This window comes from Antechinus flavipes, chromosome 4 (assembly GCF_016432865.1).
Source record: "Antechinus flavipes isolate AdamAnt ecotype Samford, QLD, Australia chromosome 4, AdamAnt_v2, whole genome shotgun sequence".
Taxonomy (NCBI): Eukaryota; Metazoa; Chordata; class Mammalia; order Dasyuromorphia; family Dasyuridae; genus Antechinus; species Antechinus flavipes.
The window spans coordinates 98785858-98811385 of NC_067401.1; the positions used below are offsets into that span (position 1 = coordinate 98785858).

Below are 25528 nucleotides of genomic sequence, written 5' to 3' on the forward strand. Positions count from 1 at the left end.
GAAAAAGTATAAGAAAAGCACTACTCCCACAGTTTCATTGCAGAAAATAAACATGATCTTGCATCATTCAAAAGTTATTCTGAATCCTTATATCTACCCCTTAACTTCTACAATACCTTCATATATGGAGAATGCTTATATATCTCAACAGAATGGACAAGTAGGATCCAAATGGTATTTTCATCAATCATGTGTATTCAAAATTTCTGGTAGTAAATGGAAATCTGTTAATTCTAAGTAGTACTACTCCACTCACAGAGATAGACCTAAGGATATAGCCCTTTAAGAGATTCCATAATCATGGTTATGGAACCCACTTAAATAAAACCACATTTAAGTGATAAAAAATGACTGTTTAATGCTTTGGCATTTTTTTCAAAAAGAATTGGTCAACAAAATATTGGCATTTAATATACTGAAATTTTAATCTGTCTTTCCTTAGAATACATAAAGTTGCTCAGTACCTGACACATAGTAGGTGCTTAATAAATGCTTAATTATTGATTGGTTGATTTATACATATAATGTTTATTTTCTGTTCTGTTTCATCTTTCAGTATTCTTATACTGCTTTCCTGCTATCTCTCTTCTTGGCCTCTTCCCTCAGATCAACACTTTTGCCATTTATCTCTTAGAACAAATTGACATGCTGGTTTTTGGTGGTTCTGGTAAGTCATATTTTTTTCATTAAAAAGAGAACCTGATCTTCAAGAAGAGAAAATAAACCTTAAAATGTAGAATGAGATATTGTTGGGTTTACTTTGTGCCCCCTCAAAATATATTTTGTTGTTTGTTTATCTAGATCAAGGTTTCTTAATCTGGGGCAATGATCTTTCTCTTTCTTCTCTCTCTCTCTTTCCCTTCCTCCCTCCCTTTCTCTCTTCCTTTCTCTCTCCCTTTCCTTTCCCCCTCTCTTCTCCCTTCCTTCTTCTTCTTTTTCTTTTTCTTCTTCTTCTTCTTCTTCTTCTTCTTCTTCTTCTTCTTCTTCTTCTTCTTCTTCTTCTTCTTCTTCTTCTTCTTCTTCTTCTTCTTCCTGTTGTTCTCTCTCTCTGTGTTTCTCTCTCTCTGTTTCTCTCTGTGTGTGTCTTTCTTTCTCTCCTTTCCCTCCCTCTCTCTTTCATCCTCCTTTCCCCCTCTCTCTTTCGTTCTCTCATTCCCTTTCTCTTCCCTTTTCTCTCTCACCTAAAAGACTTTCTAAAGACAGAAAAACAAATTTTGAACTTGAAGGCAAAGTATGTAAGCTCAAATCTCACTACTGACACATTATCCACATGATCTTTGGCAAGATTCATCATTTCGCTGTGCCTCAGTTTCTACATCTACAAATGAGGGGTTCAGACTAGAAAACTTTGAGTCTCTTCCAGCTCTAAAAGTATTATCTTATAATTTTTAAGATTCTTTCCAGACAAAAATCTGTACTACTGTGATTCCAAGTTCCAGAGGAATTGTAGTTTTTTAAACTTCATTCTTGAAGAGTAACATGACATCAGGGAAGTGATGTCATGACATGCAAGTGAATTGGATTTGCATGAGGGAGGGCTGTGCAAGATCAACTGCCTCACTTTCCCCTTCAGAGACATCTGAGTCAAGTGGCCAGATATACACCAGGAGCACTGGAGATGGTCCTGGATGCACTGAGAATTAAGCTAAGGTCTCTGTTTGAGGCTGCATCCATTGAGTGATTAAAGCTAGGTAGAATTTGAGGCAAAGAATGTCTTCTTTCACCTAGCCCAAATAAAAATCTAATGAATGACTGAATGGATCTGGGAAGGGAAGATCTTCAGGGTTAATGGTCAAATTAATAATATACCTTGGCAGAAGGAGAATCTTTGTGTGATTCCCACTATAGTTACAGCACAACACCCAGAAGATATCTTTCTGATTCTTCCTCCTCTCTGCCATTCCTGGAGGCTTACTTTATAAAAGCTTATAAATAACATATATTAATTCCAAATTTAGTATAGATGTCAATAGGCATAGCCCACTATAACTCAGAACTTGTGAGCTTGAGAAATTCTAGCATCAGCCTCCCAGGGAGTGCAACTACAAACCTGTGTCACCAGACCACCAAATATGTTCAGTTTTATCAAATCCCCTGCCACCATTGAGTCAATCGATTATACTGTTCCCTTTTTAAAGTTAAGATTGCTTTAATCTGGGGTTCTTTTCTAGCACTTACCCCCCTACCCCTAAGTCACTGCCATAGTTTATCATTTTGATAGTTCCTATTTATCACCTTATGCCTTCTTGCATCTTTAAAAGGTTGCTAGCAAAGACAAGGGATCAGATCTAGGAAAGAGCTAAGTGGCTATGTTTGTATTTCAGCTGCTGCTGGCACTCTCTCTGCAATCTATAGCATCTCTCGAAGTTTTGTGGTTGCCATTGTACTCTACGCATTCTGCTTCATGGCTGTAAAGGTAAGTGTGAATAAGAATGAGAAAGATATGATCAGAAAGAGACACACCCTGTTTGACTATAGGTCTTGTCTCTATATCAACTTTTAATTTTCTCTAGAAGATAACAGATTGCTTTTGGATGTTTGGCATATTAATGTTTCTTAAAAGACATATGATGTGAAGAGGAATGGGGTAATACTCTTTTGGAAACTATAGTAGCTTTTCCTGAAATCAGTTTGGTGACCTTAGGCAGGCACTTCACTTTTCAAAGTCAGTCAGTTGGTTGTACTCATGATTATTGTGGTTGTTCAATCATTTTTTAGTCATGATCAACTCTTTGTGACCTAATTTGAGCTTTCTTTGCAAAGATGCTGGAGTGATTTGCCATTTTTTTCATGTATACACACATATTATATATATAATATATGTGTATAAAAGTATGTATATATATATGTGTGTATAAAAGTATGTATATATATATATATATATATATGTGTGTATGCATATGTATATTTCTATTTCTATTCTGTGAGGGAGCTAGATGATATAGTAGATATCGGTATAGTTATATATGCATATATACATATATGTATAATTATGTATGCATATATACATATAAATAACAGAATATATACATATATAAACACGTATGTGTGTGTGTGTGTGTATATATATATATAACATGATATTTGTGTGTGTGTGTGTGTGTGTGTGTGTGTGTGTACACAATGTCCCAAATAGCTTTCAGAAAAATTCTGAGGGGAGGGGGTGGAGGGAGAGAGGGGAAAAATCAGAACAGAAGTGAGTACAAGGGATAATGCTGTAAAAAATTACCCTGGCATGGGCTCTATCAATAAAAAGTTATTTAAAAAAAAGAAAAAAAAACAGAAAAGTTCTGAAAGAAAGAAGGTTGTTCTTATGAATATTTGCTGCATTCATAATTGTTTGGGAGAACAAATCATTTTAAATCATGTTTAAATTTTTTTCATATAATTCAGTATCTATCTATTTATAGATTTATACCCTGCTTTTGTGAGACTAGGAAGGAAGTCATTCAAATTTTCTCCAGCTTCTCTAAAATGGTGCAAAATAAGCCCTGTTTTCCATAAAATGTTGTGAAGCATTGTGGAGTAATATATAGAAAGCCAGTCTCGAAATCAGAATGCCTGTGTTTCAGTTTGTTCCTCTGATTATCAATGGCTAAATGACCCTAGACAAGTCAATTTAACCTCTCATTATCTTGGCAACGCACTAAAACTATGAGTTGTAAAACTTAGCTACATTGGTGGAGAGAATTCTCTCACCAAGTAATTCACAATTTTCATCTCATCCAACTCTTTGTGATCCCCATTTAGGGTTTTCTTGGCAAAGATGCCAGAATGATTTGCTATTTCCTTCGCCAGCTCATTTTATAGATGAGAAAATTGAAACAAACAGGGTTCAAATCTACTACCTGCTCAGCTAGTAAATGATTTGAATTCAGGAAGATGAATCTTCTTGACTTCAGGCTTGGCACTCTATTTATTGTGTAACCTAGCAGCCAATTCCTGATACTGATTCTATTAAAATGGGAGCTTCTTGAATGCAGGGACTTTAGTTTTGCCTTTCTATACTTAGTATTTAATACAGCCCCTAACACATTATAAATGCTTAATAAATGCTTGTTGACTAACAATGTTTAAATCACAGGTCTAGACTGAAAAATATTATATTTATTGTGACTTAAGTGCATGGCTATTAGCAATGTTGGAATATAAGAACTATTGGCTTCATTAATGGAATCATTTGTTTTTCTTTATTTCTGAACTTCCAATTAATTCTATTCAATAAGATTTCTATTGCATGATTTTTATCCTTCTAATATAGTGTAACACTATGTTAGATGTGGACTATGTTGACAAGAATGGTAGAATTATAGATTTAAAGATAATCTACTGTGATATCCTCATTTTACAGATCAGGAAACTGAGACCCATAAAGGGAAAATAACTTGTCTGGGATCACTTAGAGGCATGATTTTAATTGCTATCTCCTGACTCGAGAGATGGAGCTTTTTCCATTTCACTATTTGGCTTCTATATGTATGGAAAAAAACTTGATATGGTCCTTGCTTTCATTACAGTCTCATTGAAGAGATTGAACTTCCAGGCATGAAATCATTAAAGAATCGTTAAAGTCTACATATAGTAAGGTGCCTAATGCAATGTAATAAAGTGCCCCAAATAGATAGGCTGCATTGTAGCCTAGTTCAGGCTTTTATGTGAATAGATTAAATCACTTCTTTTTTTATTTACCTTAGCTCTCTCATCTGTAAAATAGAGGCTGTTTTTATCTACCACTGTTCCCAAAAGGTTTAATGGAATGTGTGTTTGTGGTATTTGTATGTTCCTCAGATAGAAGGGTTCTCAAAATGCAAGGTATAATCATGAAATCTAGGATTATTACCAGGTATTTTTAATTCTATCCAATTATTCCCCAATGAAACCCTTCAGCATTTTCATTAAATATCTGGAATGCTAGTAGTTTGCTAACTCAGTGACAGTTGGTACTGTGAAAAGCCTGGCCTGCACAAACCACCTTTGGCCAGTTTCTTATTCTATCTAGAGAAGGAAGGATGGACAAGAATAAGTATAGATTTCTTAAAAACACAGAAATTCAAGTAAAATTGGGGGAAAACAGGAACCCAACCTTTACTGTTAGGACCAAAAGGAAAAAAAAAAATAAAAAAAGAAGCTATCACATAAAATACAACTATGAATATCTGGAACTTTTCTTTTTGTCTTTGAGTTCCTTTGAGGGTATGCCCACTAGTGTAGGATCATTAGATCAAGTATACATAGAATTTAGTTGCTTTTTTGTTAATTCCAAATTATTTCCCATAATAGTGGGACAAGTACATAACTTTGTTATAGATCTTATTGTGTCTTTCCACTTACAAAATGTATCATTTCTATCTTTTATCATTTTGCTATTTTGGGGAGTATGAGATAAAACTCTAAAAATTGTGCAAATTTCCATTTTTCTAATTATTTGTTACTTGAAATAATTTTCCATATTATTTTTGGCTGTTTATAATTCCTCTTTGTAATATAAGATATCATATTTATCTAGATTGATATGACTACAGAGGGGATTACTTGACGTACTTTTGGAAATATAGATGATATTATAAAAGTTTTTAAATGCCAAACAAAGTACTGTATATTTTATCTTATATATCATAGGAAGTCACTTAAGCCTCTTGAGTGGGAGAATGACATGGTCAGACTTATGTTTGAGGGATATTAAATTGGTAATTTGTGTGGACAAGGAATTGGTAGGAGAAAAGCTAGAGGCTGAAGAACCAATTAAGAAACAGTTGCATTTATTTCAGATGAGAGATAAGGAGGTCCTGGATTAGAGTAGTGGCCACATGAGTAGAGAGAGGGAGAAACATGAGATTACGAATTTAGACAAGATTTAACAATGCTAAGATAAAGTAGTTGATGGGGCATAAAAAGTGGAGGATAATTTTGAAGTTTTGAAGCAAGATAAGATTGTAGCATCCTTTATATATATATAAGAAAGACAGATGAAAAACTAGATTTAAGGAGATAGATGAGTTCCACTTTGGATAAGTTAAGTTTGAGATGATTATAATACAGACAAGAAGATACATACAGCATGGTCTCATATGGTAAACACATATTTATTAAGCACATGCTATCTGACAGGTGTAGGATACAGACGTAAGAAAAAATCACAGTTCACACTTTCAGGAATGCTACATTTCAATGGAAGGGAAAACGAAAGGGATATAGAAAACAGAGAGGAGAGAAATTGGAAAGCAATTTTGGGTAGCTTTCAATGAAGAGGTGTTAGGTACTCATGGGCAAGGCTGGTGTAAAGGGAGTCAAGAAGTCCAGAGAGTGAGGATGTTACCCAGAGTAAAGTGAGGATCAGAAGGAGAAAAATGTTTTGCTTAAGATCACACAAGTTAGAGTAAAGAAAAAAACTTACATCCAGAAGCTTCAAATCTAACTTTCCTTCAATTATGATAATGCCTTTCATTATCTATTGTAAAAATATCTTGACAAGTTACTCTTATATGTGTTATATATTTTGTGTTTATTTTTATTGGAATTCCTCTATTATTTTTCCTGGTTTCATAGGATTATAGATTTATAGTTAGAAGGGACATAAGAGGCTATTCTTTTTGATTCAACATGTATATGTCTATATGTGCATATGTTCTTTATAAAACATGCAAGCTCACATACATATATGCACAAAATTGTAATTTCTGGCTAAAAATACAAACCAGACAGCAAGAAGCATAAGGAGAAAAACAAAGGCAAATAAAATATGCTGCCAAATGTCATGAGATAACTCTGATTGCTGATTTTTTTTTGTCATCAAGAGACAATCAGCTGTCATCCAGCACAAAAGGAGAAAGGAAGAAACAAGAGAGAACAGAAACAAGAGAGAACAATTAGATTAGTGCTTTTTACTTCTTGAGCTTGTAGCCTAAACTGATAATGGAGTTGATTTTAGAAAAATAAATATAATAAAATAGTTCTATCTGGTAACCAGATTCAACAAGTATTTATTAAGCACCCATGGTTTGTAGTAAAGTACTCTAGGTTCTAAAAGGAGGTCATGTAGTGCTTCCTCCTGTAGAATTTATAACTTAATAGATAAACAAAAATCTAGAATGTACAAAAACATAGGATAATTGAGAAGTATGAAAAAATGCTATGTGAGAAATGGAAATTTGTTAATAGCAGAGGAATGAAAATCTTCAAAGAGAAGGTAAGATCTAAATTGGAATTCAAAGTGTAATGTGTGTAGGAAAATGTCTTCACACATAACATGTATTGGTCCAGACCAGCTGTCTAAATAGGACTCATCAGAATCCTTGATAAATATGATCTACAGTCCAGACCATCCCCAAGAGAATTAAGGGGTGAGGGAGATAGTTCCCTAAGCATAGCCAAGCTGAGAATCTCTTAGGGGATGAAAATTATATCTCTCCAAATATTGTTGAGCTAGGGGTACAATAGCTCAAAAATAAAACATTTCTCTGATTATTCCTAAAAAGGGGAGGGTTGCCCAAAGCTTATATACACAGGCTTAACTCCTTCCCACCCAAAGCTAGTTAAACTGAAAATCCATGACACAATGAATAGTGAGCAAACTAATTTATGTAAACACATAACAAACTGTAATAAGAGAAGTTATGTACTTTATATCATAAAATAAACAGAGAGAATGAGTTCTTTTAATATTAATAAAATGAGATCTCAATTGCAATCAAAAAGAAATTTCCTGCAATCTCTAGAGAGGCAACAAGGAAATGAAGGAGTTTTTGCGGAGCTAGCTTCTTCTACATGTCTGCAGCTTTAAAAATCAGCCTTTCTCTATTTGTATAATTGAATGGGGCTTGCAGAGAGTCTGGAACCACACATGCCTTTCTTGAAGAAAGAATGTATCTCCTTTCCAAATCTCTTGTACCACCTTCTCCCATCACGCAGTTATATGGAATAGTATCAGCATTATCTCTATCAGACTTTTATGCCTCAGATTCAGCCAGTAATCCAGTTAAGAGGAGAGCTCAGATTCAACAGATGAAGAAGGAAAGGGAGAACATTTTTGGCACTTTAAAAGTATAAGCAAAGTTTCACAGGCAGTAATGCATTCATTTGGGGATATGTAAATATGCTTTGACTCATCCATATAGTGTTCAAAAGGGGTCTTGTAGAAATGCAGAGACTACTGAATTGAATTAGTCTTTTCATAAGATGTCTGTAGTCTATTATAACAGCAAGAACATAAAAAATTAGATAATTAAGAACTAGATAAGCCCAATAATCTTATCATTACAAAATATCCAATGGTTTAGAATGCAAAATCAGAACTTTATTCTTAAGTTTATAAGAAATTTATATAGAATAAAATGATGTCTGTGAAATACATAGGGTGTTCATGTTAGACTAAACTCATGTTAGATTGTAAGCTCACAGAGGGTAAAAATTGCTTTTTAATCTGTATCTTCACCTCCTGACACCTTACCTACCACATAATAAATTTTTAATAGATGCTTTTTGATTGCTCATAGATTTAGAATTAGAATAGATCTTATGGTAATAGTATAGAAAAGAACATTATTAATTTACGTTGGGCTGATCTTTCCCATCTCCAAAATTAGAAAAGCTGGTTTAGGATTACACATATAAGTCGGCTGGAAATTAAGCAAAATGATATTCATAGACTGATCCCTAGTATTGACTTGCCCAGTATTCACTTAGATGTCCAAACTGGGAATTATTAGTTTGTCTCTTGTTTTTTGTTCTAACATTAATAGATTAACTTAAAAACTAAGAGTCTTGTGATTTGTATGAATCTCTGTGTCTGTGTGTGTGCTGATACAGCAATTAAATCAACATTACCATTCGTAGGGATAATGAGTCAATCATTTAGTATCTCTTTGATTTTCTAGACCAAAACACCTCTTCTTGCCCATTACTCTCTTGAATGTCTTTCCATGTTAGAATGTAAACTCCACAAGAGCAGGAACAGTATTTGTATTCCTGGTCCTCAGCATCTGGCACATAGAACATTTTCCTTTTTTTTCTTTATTAAAGCTTTTTATTTTTCAAAACATATGCATGGATAATTTTTCAACATTAACCCTTGCAAAAACTTGTGTTCCAATTTCCCCTTTGTATTCCAATTTCCCCCTTGTGATCCAATTTCTCCTCTTCCCCCACTCTCTCCCCAGATGTCAAGTGGTCCAATATATATTAAACATGGTAGAAATATATGTATACATATATTTATACAGTTATCTTGCTGTACAAGAAAAATCAAATCAAACCAGAAAAAAAAATGAGGAAGAAAATAAAATGCAAGCAAACAACAACAAAAAAAGAATGAAAATGCTATGATGTAAACTACACTCAATTCCCACAGTCTTCTCTCTGGGTATAGATGGCTCTCTTCATCACAAGACCACTGGAACTGGTCTGAATCATCTCATTGTTAAAGATAGCCATAATCATCAGAATTGATCATTGTATAATCTTGTTGTTGGCACATAAAACTTAATAAACATTTTTTTCATTCATTGATTCATTCAAAGTACTCATGTTTCCCATGAAGATAAAATACATAATTTTTGTATTGTTGGCTACAATTTTGTTGGAAGGGATTTGTGGTCAAGAATATCATCCAAAAATAGATTTTGCATTGTAGTTAAACTATGAAATGGAAGAGAGGACCTTTCTCTATTAGAGACATTTGGAGAAAGGATTGACTTGATCTCCCACTAAAAGAAACAAGATTGAAATAAGTTAGAATGTTATTTTCTGTTAAAAGAAAGGTTATAAAGCTTTCCTTGTGAAAGAAAGAAGGATGATCATGATACCTAGGAAATGAACTTACACTTAGCACATTAAAGCTTTGAAAAGCTTAGTTCTCTCTCTCTCTCTCTCTCTCTCTCTCTCTCTCTCTCTGTGTGTGTGTGTATGTATGTTTGTTTTTAGTTGTGTGTATATGGATTTAACAATACTAAAATTTTTCTTTTAAAAATATTCTTTCACTTACACATCTCTTGTTTTCACACAATAGTCTTCATATGGACAAATAAGTAGTTTTTGTAGATAAGCAATGTTGCCCATGGGTTAAATTCATAGATTTTTATGCTAACCATTGCAAGATTTATAGAATATTACTCGTGATTTATCTATATAAGAACTCCTTTTTCAGTTGATATAGAAAAATTATACTTAATTTGAATTTTGATGGGATTTTGCTCTTTATGTTCTTAAGCAGGTAGTTTGAGCCAAACAGAAAGATCATTTCACTTGTTCCTTCTTGTTTCTATGCCAGGAGAAGGGTAATAGGAAGCTTAGCAATGAGAGCATTATCCATGAAATCCTTAATCTTATATCTTTAAGGATACTTATGTTAAGAAAACAACCAGCTTGATTTTTTAAAGTAAATTTTGAAATGAGAATAGGAATGAATAAGTAGTAAAGTAGCAAAAATTTTAAAAAACATTGATCAGGTACTGAATATGGTACAAATGAGACTTTTAAATGTAAATGAGAAAGAGGCATGATCTAGTAGAATTGGTTTAAGAATCAGTCAGAACTTGTGCTCCAGCTTTACTTGTGATTTTTTTATTGCTATTGTTTTAGATCTTGTCTTTGTCCATCTTTTTTTTCTTTTAAGGCAATATTTAACTTCTCTTTTATAGTTATGAATTTTAATCAAATTTCTAAAATGATTTGATGGTTCGAGGGTGTCTCATAATTGCTGAATGTTATTAATCTGAAACATTGTTTTTACAGCAGTAGTTCTAAGTTTAAAAAGCAATATTAGTATTTATTTTTACTTTATTTTGTTAAAACTAAAGGTGAAATCATTGTGAACATCTGTCACCAGTTAATAAACAAATGTTTAGGCATTTATTGTGTTCCAGGAACTGTTCTGAGTGTTGAAAATACAAATACATACAGAAAGACAATCCCTGTCCCTAAAGAGCTTACATTCTAATGGGGGAAGACAATGCTATAAAAGGAAACAAAAAGGGATTAGGTGGACAAAGGAAGAAAAGAACAAGATATCGAGGCATGGTAGAGCAAGTCAGGAGTGAAGCTTAGAAAGAGATGAGAAGTAGTAAGCCTGAGTGCAATCCTTAATGGATGGAAGGTGTCATCAAATCAGAGGGTGGGAACAATGGGTCAGAGGTAGGGACTTCAGAAGGACAAATTCTAGGACTGATATGGATGAAGAGGAGTCTGGAGCATGATAAAAAAAATGAAATTTAAAATACATTATTTTTTTTAAAAAAATATGTATATTCATAGAGAAATTCTGGTGCTTTTAGTCCAAGTTTTCACATTTGTAGATTCAATAGGTTCTAGGACTAATGGAACTTAAGATACTTAATTTTATTAGAAAAAGAAAGACAGACCCAGGGAGAATGTGACTTGTCCAAGGTTAGGTAGTATCATGGGGAGACTTTGAACCCAGGTCCCCTCATTTGAATCAGTACTTTTTTCTACTTTGTACCATTCTCCCTACATCTTTCTTGATTTTTTACCATGGAAATTTTTTTGAAGAATTCTATGCCATTTTTAAACTTCTTGTTCTCAATTGTGGCCATATTCCAAGTTTGTCTAATTAGTATTACATGTATATTGTAATTGCTTTTGATTTCAGATAAAGCTTGGCAAATTTCCTTACACACACACACACACACACACACACACACACACACACACTTGTGTGTGTTTTTATAGAAGTCCCCGATTAGAAGTGAAAAGTTGAAGAGGAGCGAAAGATTGTGGTTCAATAACTGAACTTACAAAGAATGTTGAAAGGTAGAATCAATAAGATTTGTCAGTGCTTTGCATAAGTGCAGTGAGGAAGAGTGAGGAATTGAAGATGACACAGGTTTTGAGTCCAAATGATGGAGAGATTGGTTATCCTCTTGACAGTAATAGAGAAGTTGAGATGAAGCGAGCTTTTAGGGTGAAAGATAATGAGTTATGCTTCGGATGTATAGAGTCTGAGGTGCTTATAGGACATAGAATTGGAAATGTCCAAAAAGCTGCTAGTGCTATATAACTGGAGCTCTGGAGAGAGCTTGATATGTAAGCCTGGGAGTTATCTGTATAGATATGATGTGTGAACTTGTGGGAATTGATGAGGCCATCAAATTAGGTAGTGTGGAAGGGGAGAAGGGAACCTGCATTTATTTATTGCCTAACATAGGCACTGTGCTAAGAACTTAACAAATATTATTTCATTTGATCCTTACAACAACCTTGAGAGGAAAATGTTGTTGTTTCCCATTTTACAGATAGGGAAACTGAGGCAAACATAAGTTTAAGTGACTTTCCTAGGATCATATAGCTATTAAGTGTCTGAGTGGGACTTGAATTCAGTCTTCTTGACTCCAGGCTCACTATATTACTTAATTGCCTACAAGAAGAGAAAAATATAGTTGATTCCAGAGCCTTGGGGGACAACCATGATCAGTGAGTATATAAATGAAGATCTATCAAAGAAGAAGAAAAAGTGATCTGACAAGTAGGAGAACTAGGAAAGAGAAATGCCATGAAAACCCAAAGAAAAGAGAACAAACAGGGATGATCAGATAAGTGAGGATATCTTAAATGGCAGAAACATAGGTGTATTTAAGGATATCTTAAATGGCAGAAACATAGGTAACAAGAATGGAGCCAAAAAATAGAAAGACATTAATAAGAGAGTGAGGATGACAGTGGGAGCAGTCTGTTGGAGAAAATTGGAGTAGATGAAATTAGGGCTGTATCTAGAAGACTGTATGCAGTCTTGGCAAGAATAAGGGCCACTTATAGATATAGGTATAAAGGAGGAGAGATAGTGAGGGAAGACATTAATACAGTTTCTCATCTCTTTTCACTGACATAGGAGCACACACAATTACTATATAGTTCACATAAAAACTTTTCACAATGCTGAAGTACTCTATGATGTGCAAAATGTTTTTTCTCACAATAAACAAGTGATATGGAAAGTAGAAATATTATTTTCCTCAGTTTCCAGATTTAGGCACAGAACAATGGCATGACTTCTGAATTCCAAGTCTTCTGTCCTTTCCACTATACCTGTATAAGATAATATGGGCATAGATAGTTAGCATCTCTTTTTACAAATTGAGGGCTATATTCTCACATGAAATCAGAACAACCTGTCCTTTTTCTGTTCCTTTTTTTAAACCTAGATAATTTTCTAATGGACTCTCAGATTGATTTCACTTTCAAATATGGCATGTATTAAGTCTCTTGAATTATGTAAGAATGGCTAGCAAATTAATAGGAGTTTTTAGGGAGGGAAAAGAGGTTCTCTTTAGATTAGTGCATCCAAACCTAGAGCTGTGATCGCTCTTCAAAATTAACGATGCATTTACTTTGCCTTTACTGCTTTTTTCTTTGGATTTAGAGAGTTGATTGGCTGTTCAGTTTTCAATTGCCTTAGGATGATAGACGCTGGTGAGCTATCACAACACATCCTACACCTTCCCTAAGAGATTTCTCTGGGCTGTGTAGGTATCTTTATTCACCACTGTTGTTTATTATTGGTTGCTGAAAATAGCTTTATAGGTTAATAAACTTAGAATCAGACTGAAGGGTTGTGAGTTAATTTTGCTTTCCAGAACACTAATTAGTAAAAGCAAATTAATTGTCATTTAATTTCATGGGCCTTTTTTTTCCTTCTTCCACGTTTGTAGTGTGGAACAGGAAAATAGAATCCCTGATTGATTTGTGTATTGGACAGTGATATATGGAAACAACTGGCATATTTGCCCCTCTGGAGGGAGATTTAGTAAGTAATTAGTTGTACTTTCTTTGTGCTTGAGTGATTTGTGTTTTCTATGAGATTAAGTATGTAAAACATTCTTCAGACTTTATAGTAGTGGTGGTTACTATTATTATTAGTGTTACTATCTTAAAGCATTCTTATTTTATTATATATTAAGTTTTATTAGAAGGAGGTTTGATTTCATCAAGGAGAAGAAATGCCATGTGGAAATGACGTTGACCAACATGGATTAAAACTCTGCTTATTACTTAAATCGTAGGCATTTGCTTGGGGCACATGAAATTGAGTCATTAGTTAGAAATCACAGAGTATCACAGGAGGACTTGAACTCAAGTATTTCTCAGTCTATCCACTCTCATTTGTCTTTGTTACCATTATTAAGCTTTACTAACAGTTATTTATGGGAAGATTTCATACTTAATAATATATGAGAATTACATAGTAAGTTGATAGAATGGGCCTTTGCTATTTTAAAACCAAGGTTAGAAAATAAGGCAAACTGCTGATTATAGAACTAGAAGCCTGTCAGAGCTAGAAGAGATAATAAAAATCATGATTCTCATGCTCTCATTTGGGCAGTGAGGAAACTGTAACCCAGAGAGATTATTTGACCAATATAGCAGAACGAATCAATAACAGAGCTGAAATTACAAATATCTTAACTTCCATTCAGTAATGTTAATTCACACTTAGAAGGAATCAACAGCTGATGGAAAGAAACTAAAGCGTAGTCTGCCCTCAAAAAGATTGCAGTCTAACAAGAGGATAAAATATGCATAAATAATTAATAAAAAACAGTACAGTAAATGCAAAAGAAAAGTGCAATAAATCAGGAAGTGTGCATTAAGCATCTTCTATGCCAGGTAAGTACTACATGCTGAGTACTGTGCTAATGCCCATTCCAAGTAAATTAATACAAGAAATTTGGGGGAAAAAAGATCATTTTGAATTTGGATAAAGACAGAACATTGGTTGAATCTAGGAAAGATAGATGGACTCTGGCAGACTGAAATGTGAAGTTCAGCATGAGTAAAAAGACAGAGACATTGAGTAGTTGAAAATAAGTATAGGAAAATTGAAAATAGGTTGTGAGGATCTTGAATGCTTGTATAAGAAATTTATAATTTATTCAATAGTCAAGAGAGAATTACAAATTGTTTTATTTTGTTTTTAGCAGAGATGAAATTATAATCATTGAATTGTGACCAGAACTGAAAAGTAATATAAAAGATAGGTTAATGAGTAGGAGACAAGAAAACCAATTGTCAGCATCAGTTATATTCAGGGGAAATTTGATAAGGACCTAAACTAGGGAAAGAAAATTTAGTGGTAGGAGGAGGGTAGGTTTCAGAAAGAACTTGAAAAAAATAATTAATAAGACTTGGCAACTGATTGGATATTAGAGATAAGGAAGAGGGGAAAAGTCAAAAATAACTCTGATATTTTGAGCCTAGGTTGTTGAGTAGATGGTGTCACTAATAGCAGAAATAGACAAAGGAGAGGAATCAAATTTGGCAAATTTGGCAAAGACAGAATTTGGAGCAAGAGGGTACTTTGAAGATTATCTAGTAATAGGGTCATAGATCTAAAGCTTAAAGATCCTTCAGACATCATCTAGTCTAATGCTGTCATTATACGTATGAAGGAACAGAACCCAAGAAAGTTTAAAGTTAATTGTTCAAGATCACAAGGTCAAACCAACTCTCATATTTTAAGGAAACTGAGACACAGAAGTTCAGTCACTTGCCATGAGATCCACAAGTAGAAGTAACAGAATCAGAGTTAGGTCTTTTAGTGCAAAATTCAATGTTTTACTTTGTGCATTCTGAATTTATGGTACTAATAGAAAATAAACTGTTAATATCCATGAAGCAATTGGAAATAGGTAAATGGAGATTTTAGAAGATGTTGGAAATGATAATAGATGTGGGCATCATCTAGACTTTTATAATCCTCTCTTTTATATCAATGGGATTGGACTAAGACATCAAGGTAAAAAATACAGGGGGAAATGGAACTGGCAAAGAATGGGGCATTGGGGAATGTTAATGTTTAAGATATGAGAGGAGATGTGAAAAGTAAAAATGAGAGTGGGTCTGAATATAGGGAGAACCATAAAATGGAAGAGTTGTAGAAATCAAGGTAAAGGAAAATATCTAGATAGAGGATATTGTAAACACTGACCAATGCTATTGATTGAAAAAGATGACAACAGAAATTGAGAAATATTTCAATACTCTAGTACATTATGGATCTGCCTTTTTGCCAATATGTGGTCTTATTTCATCAACAGAGATCACAGTTCCTTTATGGCTTACAAAAGTGTCTTCATGAATTGGTGGAACTGAAAAATTTATCACTTTGTAGCTGATCTGATGAGTTGTTCATCTATGGGAAGAAAAAAGGACCATTTAATTGGTGAAAAGACTTCTGGTGACCTTGGTGTCAATCAATAAGCTTTAATTAAGCATTTAATATCCAGCAATAATTTTGCTTAGTGCTGGGGATTTCTTTAAAAAGGCAAGAACATGGATCTTATCCTCAAGAGCTCATATTCAAATGGGGGAGAGAAAATGCAAGCAATGTACATACAAAGTATATAAATGGAAAGTCAATGGAAAGACTTTGGCAGAGCAATTATGATTCAGAACTCTTTTCTTTAGGAACTTATTTTTTATACTGTTTTGAAAAACCTAGGGTTCTGTGAAAGCTTGCCAAGCCTCTATGGGGTATTTTACAAATGGAAGTAGGTTGTAGGTGCTTTTGTGAAATGGCTGAAAGTTTTCCATATTTAAGTTCACAGGAGGCTATTATTTCTAAATCTAGCTCCTTTCTTTTCTGTTTCCAAGTGATACTGTCCCCCTCATAGCAGTATATTTGTTCCATAGGTCAGTGAAGAAGTAGGCCAGAAAACAAATGATATATGTGTGAACATTGGAATGGGAAAATGTATTACCTTTGTTTTTACCCTGACCCAGATAAGAAAAAAAATAAAAAGGAAAGAACTAATTTTATCATAATCCTAAGAACAATTTTCATTTTCAACCTTACTACCCTAAAACCATAGGATAATATTAGTATTTCAAACTTCCACTTGGCTAAAAGTCAGTTTCAGTTTGAAGTACAAAATCTCTCTCTCTCTCTCTCTCTCTCTCTCTCTCTCTCTCTCTCTCTCTCTCTCTATATATATATATATATATATATATATATATATATATATATATATATATATATATATGTGTGTGTGTGTGTGTGTGTGTGTGTGTGTGTGTGTGTGTATAAAACCTTTTGAGTAAAACTCTGTTGTTACTCAAAGTCCCTCATAACCTAATCCTAACCTACCTTTTGAGCCTTTTTATACCATTGTTTCTGTTTGATCCCCCTACATTTGCTTGTTATTCTTTATACATGACACCATTTCTTATCTCTACACCTTTGCCCTGGCTATTCTCTGTGATTAAAATGCATCTCCTTCACACCTGTGTCTCTTAGAATCTCTCATTCCCTTCAAAGCTCAACTCAAGCATCAGCTTTTACATGAATTTTTTTCCAGATTCTCTCAGTTTCTAGTGCCATCCTTTCCATCTTCTCCAAAAAAATATCAGAGATAGGGACCAGACCTGTGAAATATCAAGAATTTTCTGGGAAGTAAATTTCCTCTACCAGTTCAATCTTGCACCTACTTGCAACTTATAGTTTTAGATGATTACTTAAAACAGTGAAAAGGTTAATAGATTTGCCAAGTCATCCAGTCAGTATATGTCAGAAGTTGTCCTTAAATCTAAGTTTTCTTGGCTTCAGGACTCGCTCTCTATCTACTGCCTTTCATACGGCCCCTCCTTCATGAAATTACCTTATATTTGTCATGCATATATTTTAACATATATGTGTGATGTTGTCTTCCCCCATAGAATATAAACTCCTGGAGAACAGGAACCGTTTCATTTTTGTCTTTATATGTTTGATAGCTATCTTATAGTAGCTATTTAACAAATGCTTTTTATTGATTATTTGAAACAGCCATTTGAATGAGGTTTTGTAAACTTTTATTTTTAACAAAGTTTCTGTGACCTTGAAAAGTTTGAAAATGGCTTTTCTAGAGCACTTGATAACAGTGATGTGTCACAGTCACAAAAAGACAAATGAAGACTGAGCTCTGTTTAACAGTAGACGTTTTCAGAGAGGCTGCAAGTTCAAAGATGGGAAAAGGTGAATTGTCTCTAGAAGACGGCTGAGCAGAAATAGGAAAGAGGGGTTTATTTTCAATCATACAGACTGGGAAAGTGGCAACATTTGGTTATGGACTTTGAAACATATAGTCATTGCTATTGATACCTTAAGGAAAAAAGCTCCTAAGATTTATTTTTATAAGTCTTTTAGGACTCATTTGGAATAGGGTTTGATAAAGTTAAATGTTATCATCAAGCAAGATGGGCAAATTCTCATGACACTGGGCTACAAGGCAGGATTTTCAAGAACAATAACCCATTACTACTCTCATAATTTTTCTGATTTCTCCTAGGGAAGTAGAAAAGTTGTATGAAGCACTTATGTTACACACAAATATCCAGTAGAATCATTAGATTTAAATCTAGAAGTGATCTTACATAGTCTAAACCCTTTCTTTTAAAGATGAGGAAAAAAGTCAACCCTAGAAATTTTGTCAGCAGGATTTAAGATGAATTAGATAGTAACAGTAAATAGAACTAGCAAAGGTTAGGCAAATGGAGACTTACAGATTTGCTGTTGTTCAGTAATTCAGTCATATCTAACTGGAATTTTCTTGGCAAAGATGCGCCAATGGTTTGCCTTTTTCTTCTCCAGTATATTTAGGATGAGAAAACTGCAGCAAATAAGGTTAAGTGACTCTTGATAGTTTCTTGGCAAAGACAATGCTTTTTTGCCATTTCTTCTCAACCTCATTTTGCAAATGAGAAACTTAGGCAAACAAGATTAAGTGACTTGTCCAGGATCACACAGCTAGTAAATGTCTAAAACTAGATCTGAATTCATATAAATGAGCTTTTTTGACTCCAAGCTTAGAATTGCATCCACTGCTCCATTTAGAAGTCTTGACATAGATAGCTGGGAAAAAATTTCAATGGTTATATGATATAAAAAACTAGCTTAATAGTGAAGACACAAAAAAGATATAACTTTTGAGATGTGATGAAGAAAGTATTGGTAGGGTTTTGTAATTAACTTAGAGAAAGAAGGTCCTTAAATAGAGAGGACAGTAAGAGGAGACTTGAAATGGTGGAGTGGAAAATGACTGAATCTGAGTGGTTAGAAGAAAGATGGCTACATTGCTTAGAAGAAAGATGGCTTGTGAAAGGCAGAAAGATAATACTGTGTCTCCTAGTCACGTATGACTATTTTCCATTCTATTTGGGGTTTTCTTGGAAAAGATACTGGGTTAATGACCTAGGCATAAAGAATGAGATTATAAATAAATTAGAAGAACATAGGATAGTTTACCTCTCAGACCTGGGGAAGAGGAAGGAATTTATGACCAAAGAAGAACTAGAGATCATTATTGACCACAAATAGAAAATTTTTATTATATCAAATTGAAAAGTTTTTGTAAAACAAAACTAATGCAGACAAGATTAGAGGGGAATCAGTAAACTGGGAAAACATTTTTATAATCAAAGGTTCTGATAAAGGCCTTATTTCCAAAATAGATAGAGAACTGACTCTAATTTATAAGAAATCAAGCCATTCTCCAATTGATAAATGGTCAAAGGATATGAACAGATAATTCTCAAATGAAGAAATTGAAACTATTTCTAGCCATATGAAAAGATGTTCCAAGTCTTTATTAATCAGAGAAATGCAAATTAAGACAACTCTGAGATACCACTACACACCTGTCAGATCAGCCAGAATAACAGGGAAAGATAATGTGGAATGTTTAGGGGATGTGGGAAAACTGGGACACTGATACATTGTTGGTGGAATTATGAATACATCCAGACATTCTGGAGAGCAATTTGGAACTATGTTCAAAAAGTTATCAAACTGTGCATTACCCTTTGATCCAGCAGTATTACTACTGGGCTTATACCCCAAAGAGATTTTAAAGAAGGGGCAGGGACCTGTATATGCAATAATGTTTGTGGAGGCCCTCTTTATAGTGGCAAAAAACTGGAAACTAAGTGGATGCCCATCAATTGGAGAATGGCTGAATAAATTGTGGCATATGAGTATTATGGAATATTATTGTTCTGTAAGAAATGACCAGCAGGATGATTTCGGAAAGGCCTGTAGAGACTTACATGAACTGATGCTGAGTGAAATAAGCAGGACCAGGAGATCATTTTATACTTCAACAACAATACTATATGATGATCAATTCTGATGGATGTGGCCCTCTTTAGCAATGAGATGAACCAAATCAGTTCCAATAGAGCAGTAAGGAACTGAACCAGTTACACTAAGCGAAAGATCTCTGGGAGATGACTATGAACCACTACATAGAATTCCCAATCCCTCTATTTATGTCCACCTGCATTTTTGATTTTCTTCACAGGCTAATTGTACACTACTACAAAGTCCAATTCTTTTTGTACAGCAAAATAACTGTTTGGACATGTATACATATATTGTATTTAACTTATACTTTAATATATTTAAAATGTATTGATCAGCCTGCCATCTGGGGGAAGGGGTAAGAGGAAGGAGGGGAAAAGTTGGAACAAAAGGTTTTGCAATTATCAATGCTGAAAAATTACCCATGCAAATATCTTGTAAATAAGAAGTTATAATAAAAAAAAGAAAAGAAAAGATACTGGGTTGTTTGTAATTTCTTCTCAGTTCATTTTGCAGATGAGGAAACTGGCGTAAACAGGGTTAAGTGACTTTCCCAGTATCACACAGTTAGTAAGACTGGAAAAGAACTCAGGTCCTCCTTATTCCAGACCTAACATTCTAGCTACCCAATAGTCATATATATGTATGTATATTTATACATAAATACTGATATCTATTTAAATATGAAGGAATGTATATATATATATATATATACATATATATGTGTATGTATATTTATACATAAATACTGATATCTATTTAAATATGAAGGAATGTATATATATACATATATATATGTGTGTGTGTGTATATATAATTATATGATTTTTTAGCAAGGTGAAGATAGAAGGGAGAAAATTTGTGCAAATACTTGCTTAAATTGTTAATGTAAGAAAAGTTCAATATCAGTCATAAATACAAAGAAAAGAAAAAATCTATCAGAAATAATTCTTCTAGTTGTTCTGGTATTGTTTGGATCAGCATATCCATTCTGCTTCTCCTTGTACAGTCTTGAATCTTGAAACAAAAAGTTTTCTGAGTCTAAGACCTATTATGCTACATACTATATTGAAGTAGTTGGTTTTTATAAGGAAGGTGATCTTTCCTTCATTTCATCTCCTCGAACATATCTTAAAATTGTGGGTTCCATATGAGGTCATGTAACAGAATATGGGTGTTGGGAAAAATTTGACAACAGTAAAAGATATTAAATATTCTGCCAAGATTTAATTTTTTCAATAAAAATAAACAAATATGTTCATCTCAGTATGCAAATTTGTTTTTATCATCAATAAATGGTAAAATTATATGTATACCAAAATTGTTTTAAAATGTCTTTATTATTTATTATCAGTAAATTTTTGATTTATACATCTATTTTATTACCTATATATAGGTAGAGGTCATATATAGGTTATATATATATTTATAAGATATAAAAATTCCATAGGCAAAAAGGAATTGAGAGTGGAAAAAGTTTAAGAAGCCTGTCTAGAGCAGCTGTTGCCATGGAATACTTATCACTTAGGCTATTTGTATACATCTATCTTCAAGGAAATATTCAGTCTCAGACCATGAGAAAATTCCTTGTTCTTAAGTTGAGCAGATATCTCTGGGTTCTTCCCTTAATATTGTGAAAAACACAATAATATAATATTTATTTATTCTTAGCCCCTCTATAAAGTGTTGATATTTGTGCTAATAAGGACTAAAACAAAATAATTAGTGAGGGTAAAAGGTCAGGAAAAGCTTTTTCAGGGGAAAAGAAAAAAGATACTTGAGAGATCTAGGAAGAACACTGACTGGAGTCAGAAAGATCTGGATTAGAATCTTGTCTCTCCAGAATGGCTGGATTTATTCATAATTCCACCAATAATGTATCTGTGTCTCCGTTTTCCCACACCCCCTCCAACATTTCGTATTATCTTTTCCTGTCATTCTAGCCAATCTGACAGTTGTCTAGTGGTATCTCAGAGTTGTCTTAATTTGAATTTCTCTGATTAATAATGACTTGGAACATCTTTTCATATGGCTAGAATTAGTTTCAATTGCTTTGTCTGACAATCATTCATATCCTTTGACCATTTAACAATTGGAGAAGGGCGTGATTTCTTATAAATTAGAGTCAGTTCTCTATCTATTTTGGAAATGAGGCCTTTATCAGGAACTTTTGACTGTAAAAATGTTTTCCCAGTTTATTACTTCCCTTCTAATCTTGTCTGCATTAGATTTATTTGTACAAAAAGTTTTCAATTTGATATAATCAAAATTTTCTATTTTGTGATCAATAAAGATCTCTAATTCTTCTTTAGTCATAAATTCCTTCCTCTTCTACAGATCTAAGGGTAAATGATTCTATGTTCTTCTAATTTATTTATAATCTCATTCTTTATGCCTAGGTCATGAACCCATTTTGACTTTATCTTGGTGTACTGTGTTAAGTGTGGGTCAATGTCTAGTTTTTGCCATACTAATTTCCAATTTTCCCAGCAGTTTTTGTCAAAAAGTGAGTTCTTATCCCAAAGCTGTGGACTTTGGGTTTGTCAAATACTAGATTATTAAAGTTATTGATTATTTTGTCCTTTGAACCTAACCTGTTCTACTGATCAACTAGCCAATACCAAATGGTTTTGGTTTGCAATACTGCTGCTTTATAATATAATTTTAGATCTGGTACAGCGAGGCCACCTTCATTTGACTTTTTTTTTCATTAATTCCCTTGAAATTCTTGACCTTTTTTTTTTTCCATATGAACTTTGTTGTTTTTTTTCCCAGGTCATTAAAATAGTTTTTTAGGAGTTTAATTGGTATAGTGCTAAATAAATAGATTAGTTTAGGTAGTATTGTCATCTTTATTATATTTGCTCTCCTTATCCAAGAGCATTTAATATTTTTCCAATTGGTTAGATCTGACTTTATTTATGTGGAAAGTGTTTTGTAGTTTTGCTTATCTAGTTTCTGATTTTCCCTTGGCAGATAGATTCCCAAATATTTTATACAATCAGTAGTTACTTCAAATGGAATTTCTCTTTGTAACTTTAACTGTTGGATTTTGTTAGTGATATGTAAGAATGCTGATGACTTATGTGGGTTTATTTTGTATCCTGCAACTTTACTAAAGTTGTGGATTATTTCTAATAGCTTTTTAGTAGAATTTCTGGGGTTCTCTAAGTATACCATCATGTCATCAGCAAAGAGTGATAGTTTGGTTTCCTCATTACCTACTTTAATTCCTTTAATCTCTTTCTCAACTCTTGCTGAAGCTAGCATTTCTAATATAATGTTGAATAGTAATGGTCATAGTGGGCAAACCTGTTTCACTCTTGATCTTATTGGGAATGATTCCAGTTTATCCCCATTACATATGATGCTTACTGATGGTTTTAAATAAATGCTACTGATTATTTTAAGGAAAAGTCCATTTATTCCTATACTCTCAAGTGTTTTTAATAGGAATGGATCTTGGATTTTATCAAATACTTTTTCTGCATCTATTGAGATGAGTATATGGTTTTTGTTAATTTGGTTATTGATATGGTCAATTATACTAATATTTTTCCTAATATTGAACCAGCCCTGCATTCCTGGTATAAATCCTACTTGGTCATGGTGTATTATCCTGGGGATGATTTTCTGTAGTCTTTTTGCTAATATTTTATTTAAGATTTTAGCATCAATATTCATTAGGGAGATTGGTCTGTAATTTTCCTTCTCTGTTTTCAACCTATCTGGTTTAGGTATCAGTACCACATCTGTGTCATAAAAGGAATTTGGTAGGACTCCTTTGTTCCCTATTTTTAAAAATAGTTTATATAGCTTTGGGATTAATTGTTCTTTAAATGTTTGGTAGAATTTAAATATAAATCTATCTGGTCCTGGGGATTTTTTCTTAGGAAGTTGATTAATAGCTTGTTCTATTTCTTTTTCTGAAATGGGATTATTTAAGCAATTTACTTCCTCCTCTGTTAATCTGGAAAGCCTATATTTTTGGAGGAAGTCATCCATTTCACTTAGATTATCAAATTTATTGGTATAAAGTTGGGCAAAGTAACTCCTTATTATTGCTTTAATTTCCTCTTCATTGGTGGAAAGTTTTCCCTTTTCATTTTTAAGACTAACAATTTGATTTTCTTCTTTCTTTTTTCTAATCAGATTTACCAAAGGTTTATCTATTTTATTGGTTTTTTTTTTCATAAAATCAACTCTTAGTTTTATTTATTAATTCAATAGTATTTTTTTTTACTTTCAATATTATTATTTTTTCCTTTTAATTTTATAATTTCAAGTTTAGGATTTGATTAGGGTTTTTAAAATTTGGTCTTTTTCTAGTTTTTTAAGTTGCAAGCCCAATTCATTGATCTTCTCTTTCTCTATTTTATTCAAGTAAGCCTCTAAAGATATAAAATTTCCCCTTATTACTACTTTGGCTGTATCCCACAAATTTTGGTATGATGTCCCATCATTTTCATTATCTTGGGTGAAATTATTAATTGTGTCTATAATTTGCTGTTTCACCCAATCATTCTTTCAAATGAGATTAGTTAGTTTCCAATTGCTTTTTGGTCTATTTACCCCTAACTTTTGGTTGAATGTAGTTTTTTATTCTATCGTGATGAGGAAAAAAATGCATTTACTATTTCTGCCTTCCTGCATTTAATTTTGAGGTCTTTATGTCCTAATACATGGTCAGTTTTTATATAGGTTCTATGAACTGCTGAGAAGAAAGTATATTCCTTTCTGTCACCATTCAGTTTTCTCCAAAGATATATCATACCTAATTTTTCTAATATTCTATTTACCTCTTTAATTTCTTTCTTATTTGTTTTGTGGTTTGATTTATCTAAATCTGAGAATGCAAGGTTGAGATCTCCCACTATTATAGTTTTGCTGTCTATTTCTTCTTGCAACTCTCTTAACTTCTCCTTTAGGAAATTAGATGCTATACCACTTGGTGAATATATGTTTAGTATAGATTTTGCTTCATTGTCAATGCTACCCTTTACCAAAATAGTTTCCTTCCTTATCTCTTTTAATTAGATTAATTTTAGCTTTTGCTTGATCTGAGAAAAGGATGGATACCCTTGCCTTTTTTTTTATTTCACCTGAAGCATAATAGATTCTGCTCCAGCCTTTTAACTTTACTCTGTATGTATCCCCCTGCTTTATATGTATTTCCTGTAAACAACATATTGTAGGGTTCTAATTTTTGATCCAGTCTGTTATCTGCCTCTGCTTTATGGGAGAGTTCATCCCATTCACATTTATGGTTAAAATTACTAATTCTGTATTTCCTGCCATCTTATTATCCCCAGATTATGCTTTTTTTTTCCTTGCCCCTCCCTCTTATTCCCTTTCCCAGTATTAAACTTATGAGCACCAGTTGCCTCACGCAGCTCTCCCTCTTTAGAATCCCTCCCACCCACTTTGAATCTCTTCCCCTTTCTTGTACCTTTCCTTTATTACTTT

The 25528-nt window shown here is 33.2% G+C and overlaps 1 protein-coding gene across 2 annotated transcripts in view; it reads left to right on the plus strand.

Moving 5' to 3' along the window:
* PCNX2 (pecanex 2) overlaps positions 1-25528 on the plus strand; it is a 380127-nt gene that overhangs the window by 120543 nt on the left and 234056 nt on the right. For both annotated transcript variants that reach the window (XM_051993594.1, XM_051993595.1), the window contains exons 14-15: positions 557-667; positions 2325-2416. In XM_051993594.1, the coding sequence (XP_051849554.1) occupies positions 557-667; positions 2325-2416 (203 nt within the window). The remainder of the gene's footprint in view (positions 1-556; positions 668-2324; positions 2417-25528) is intronic.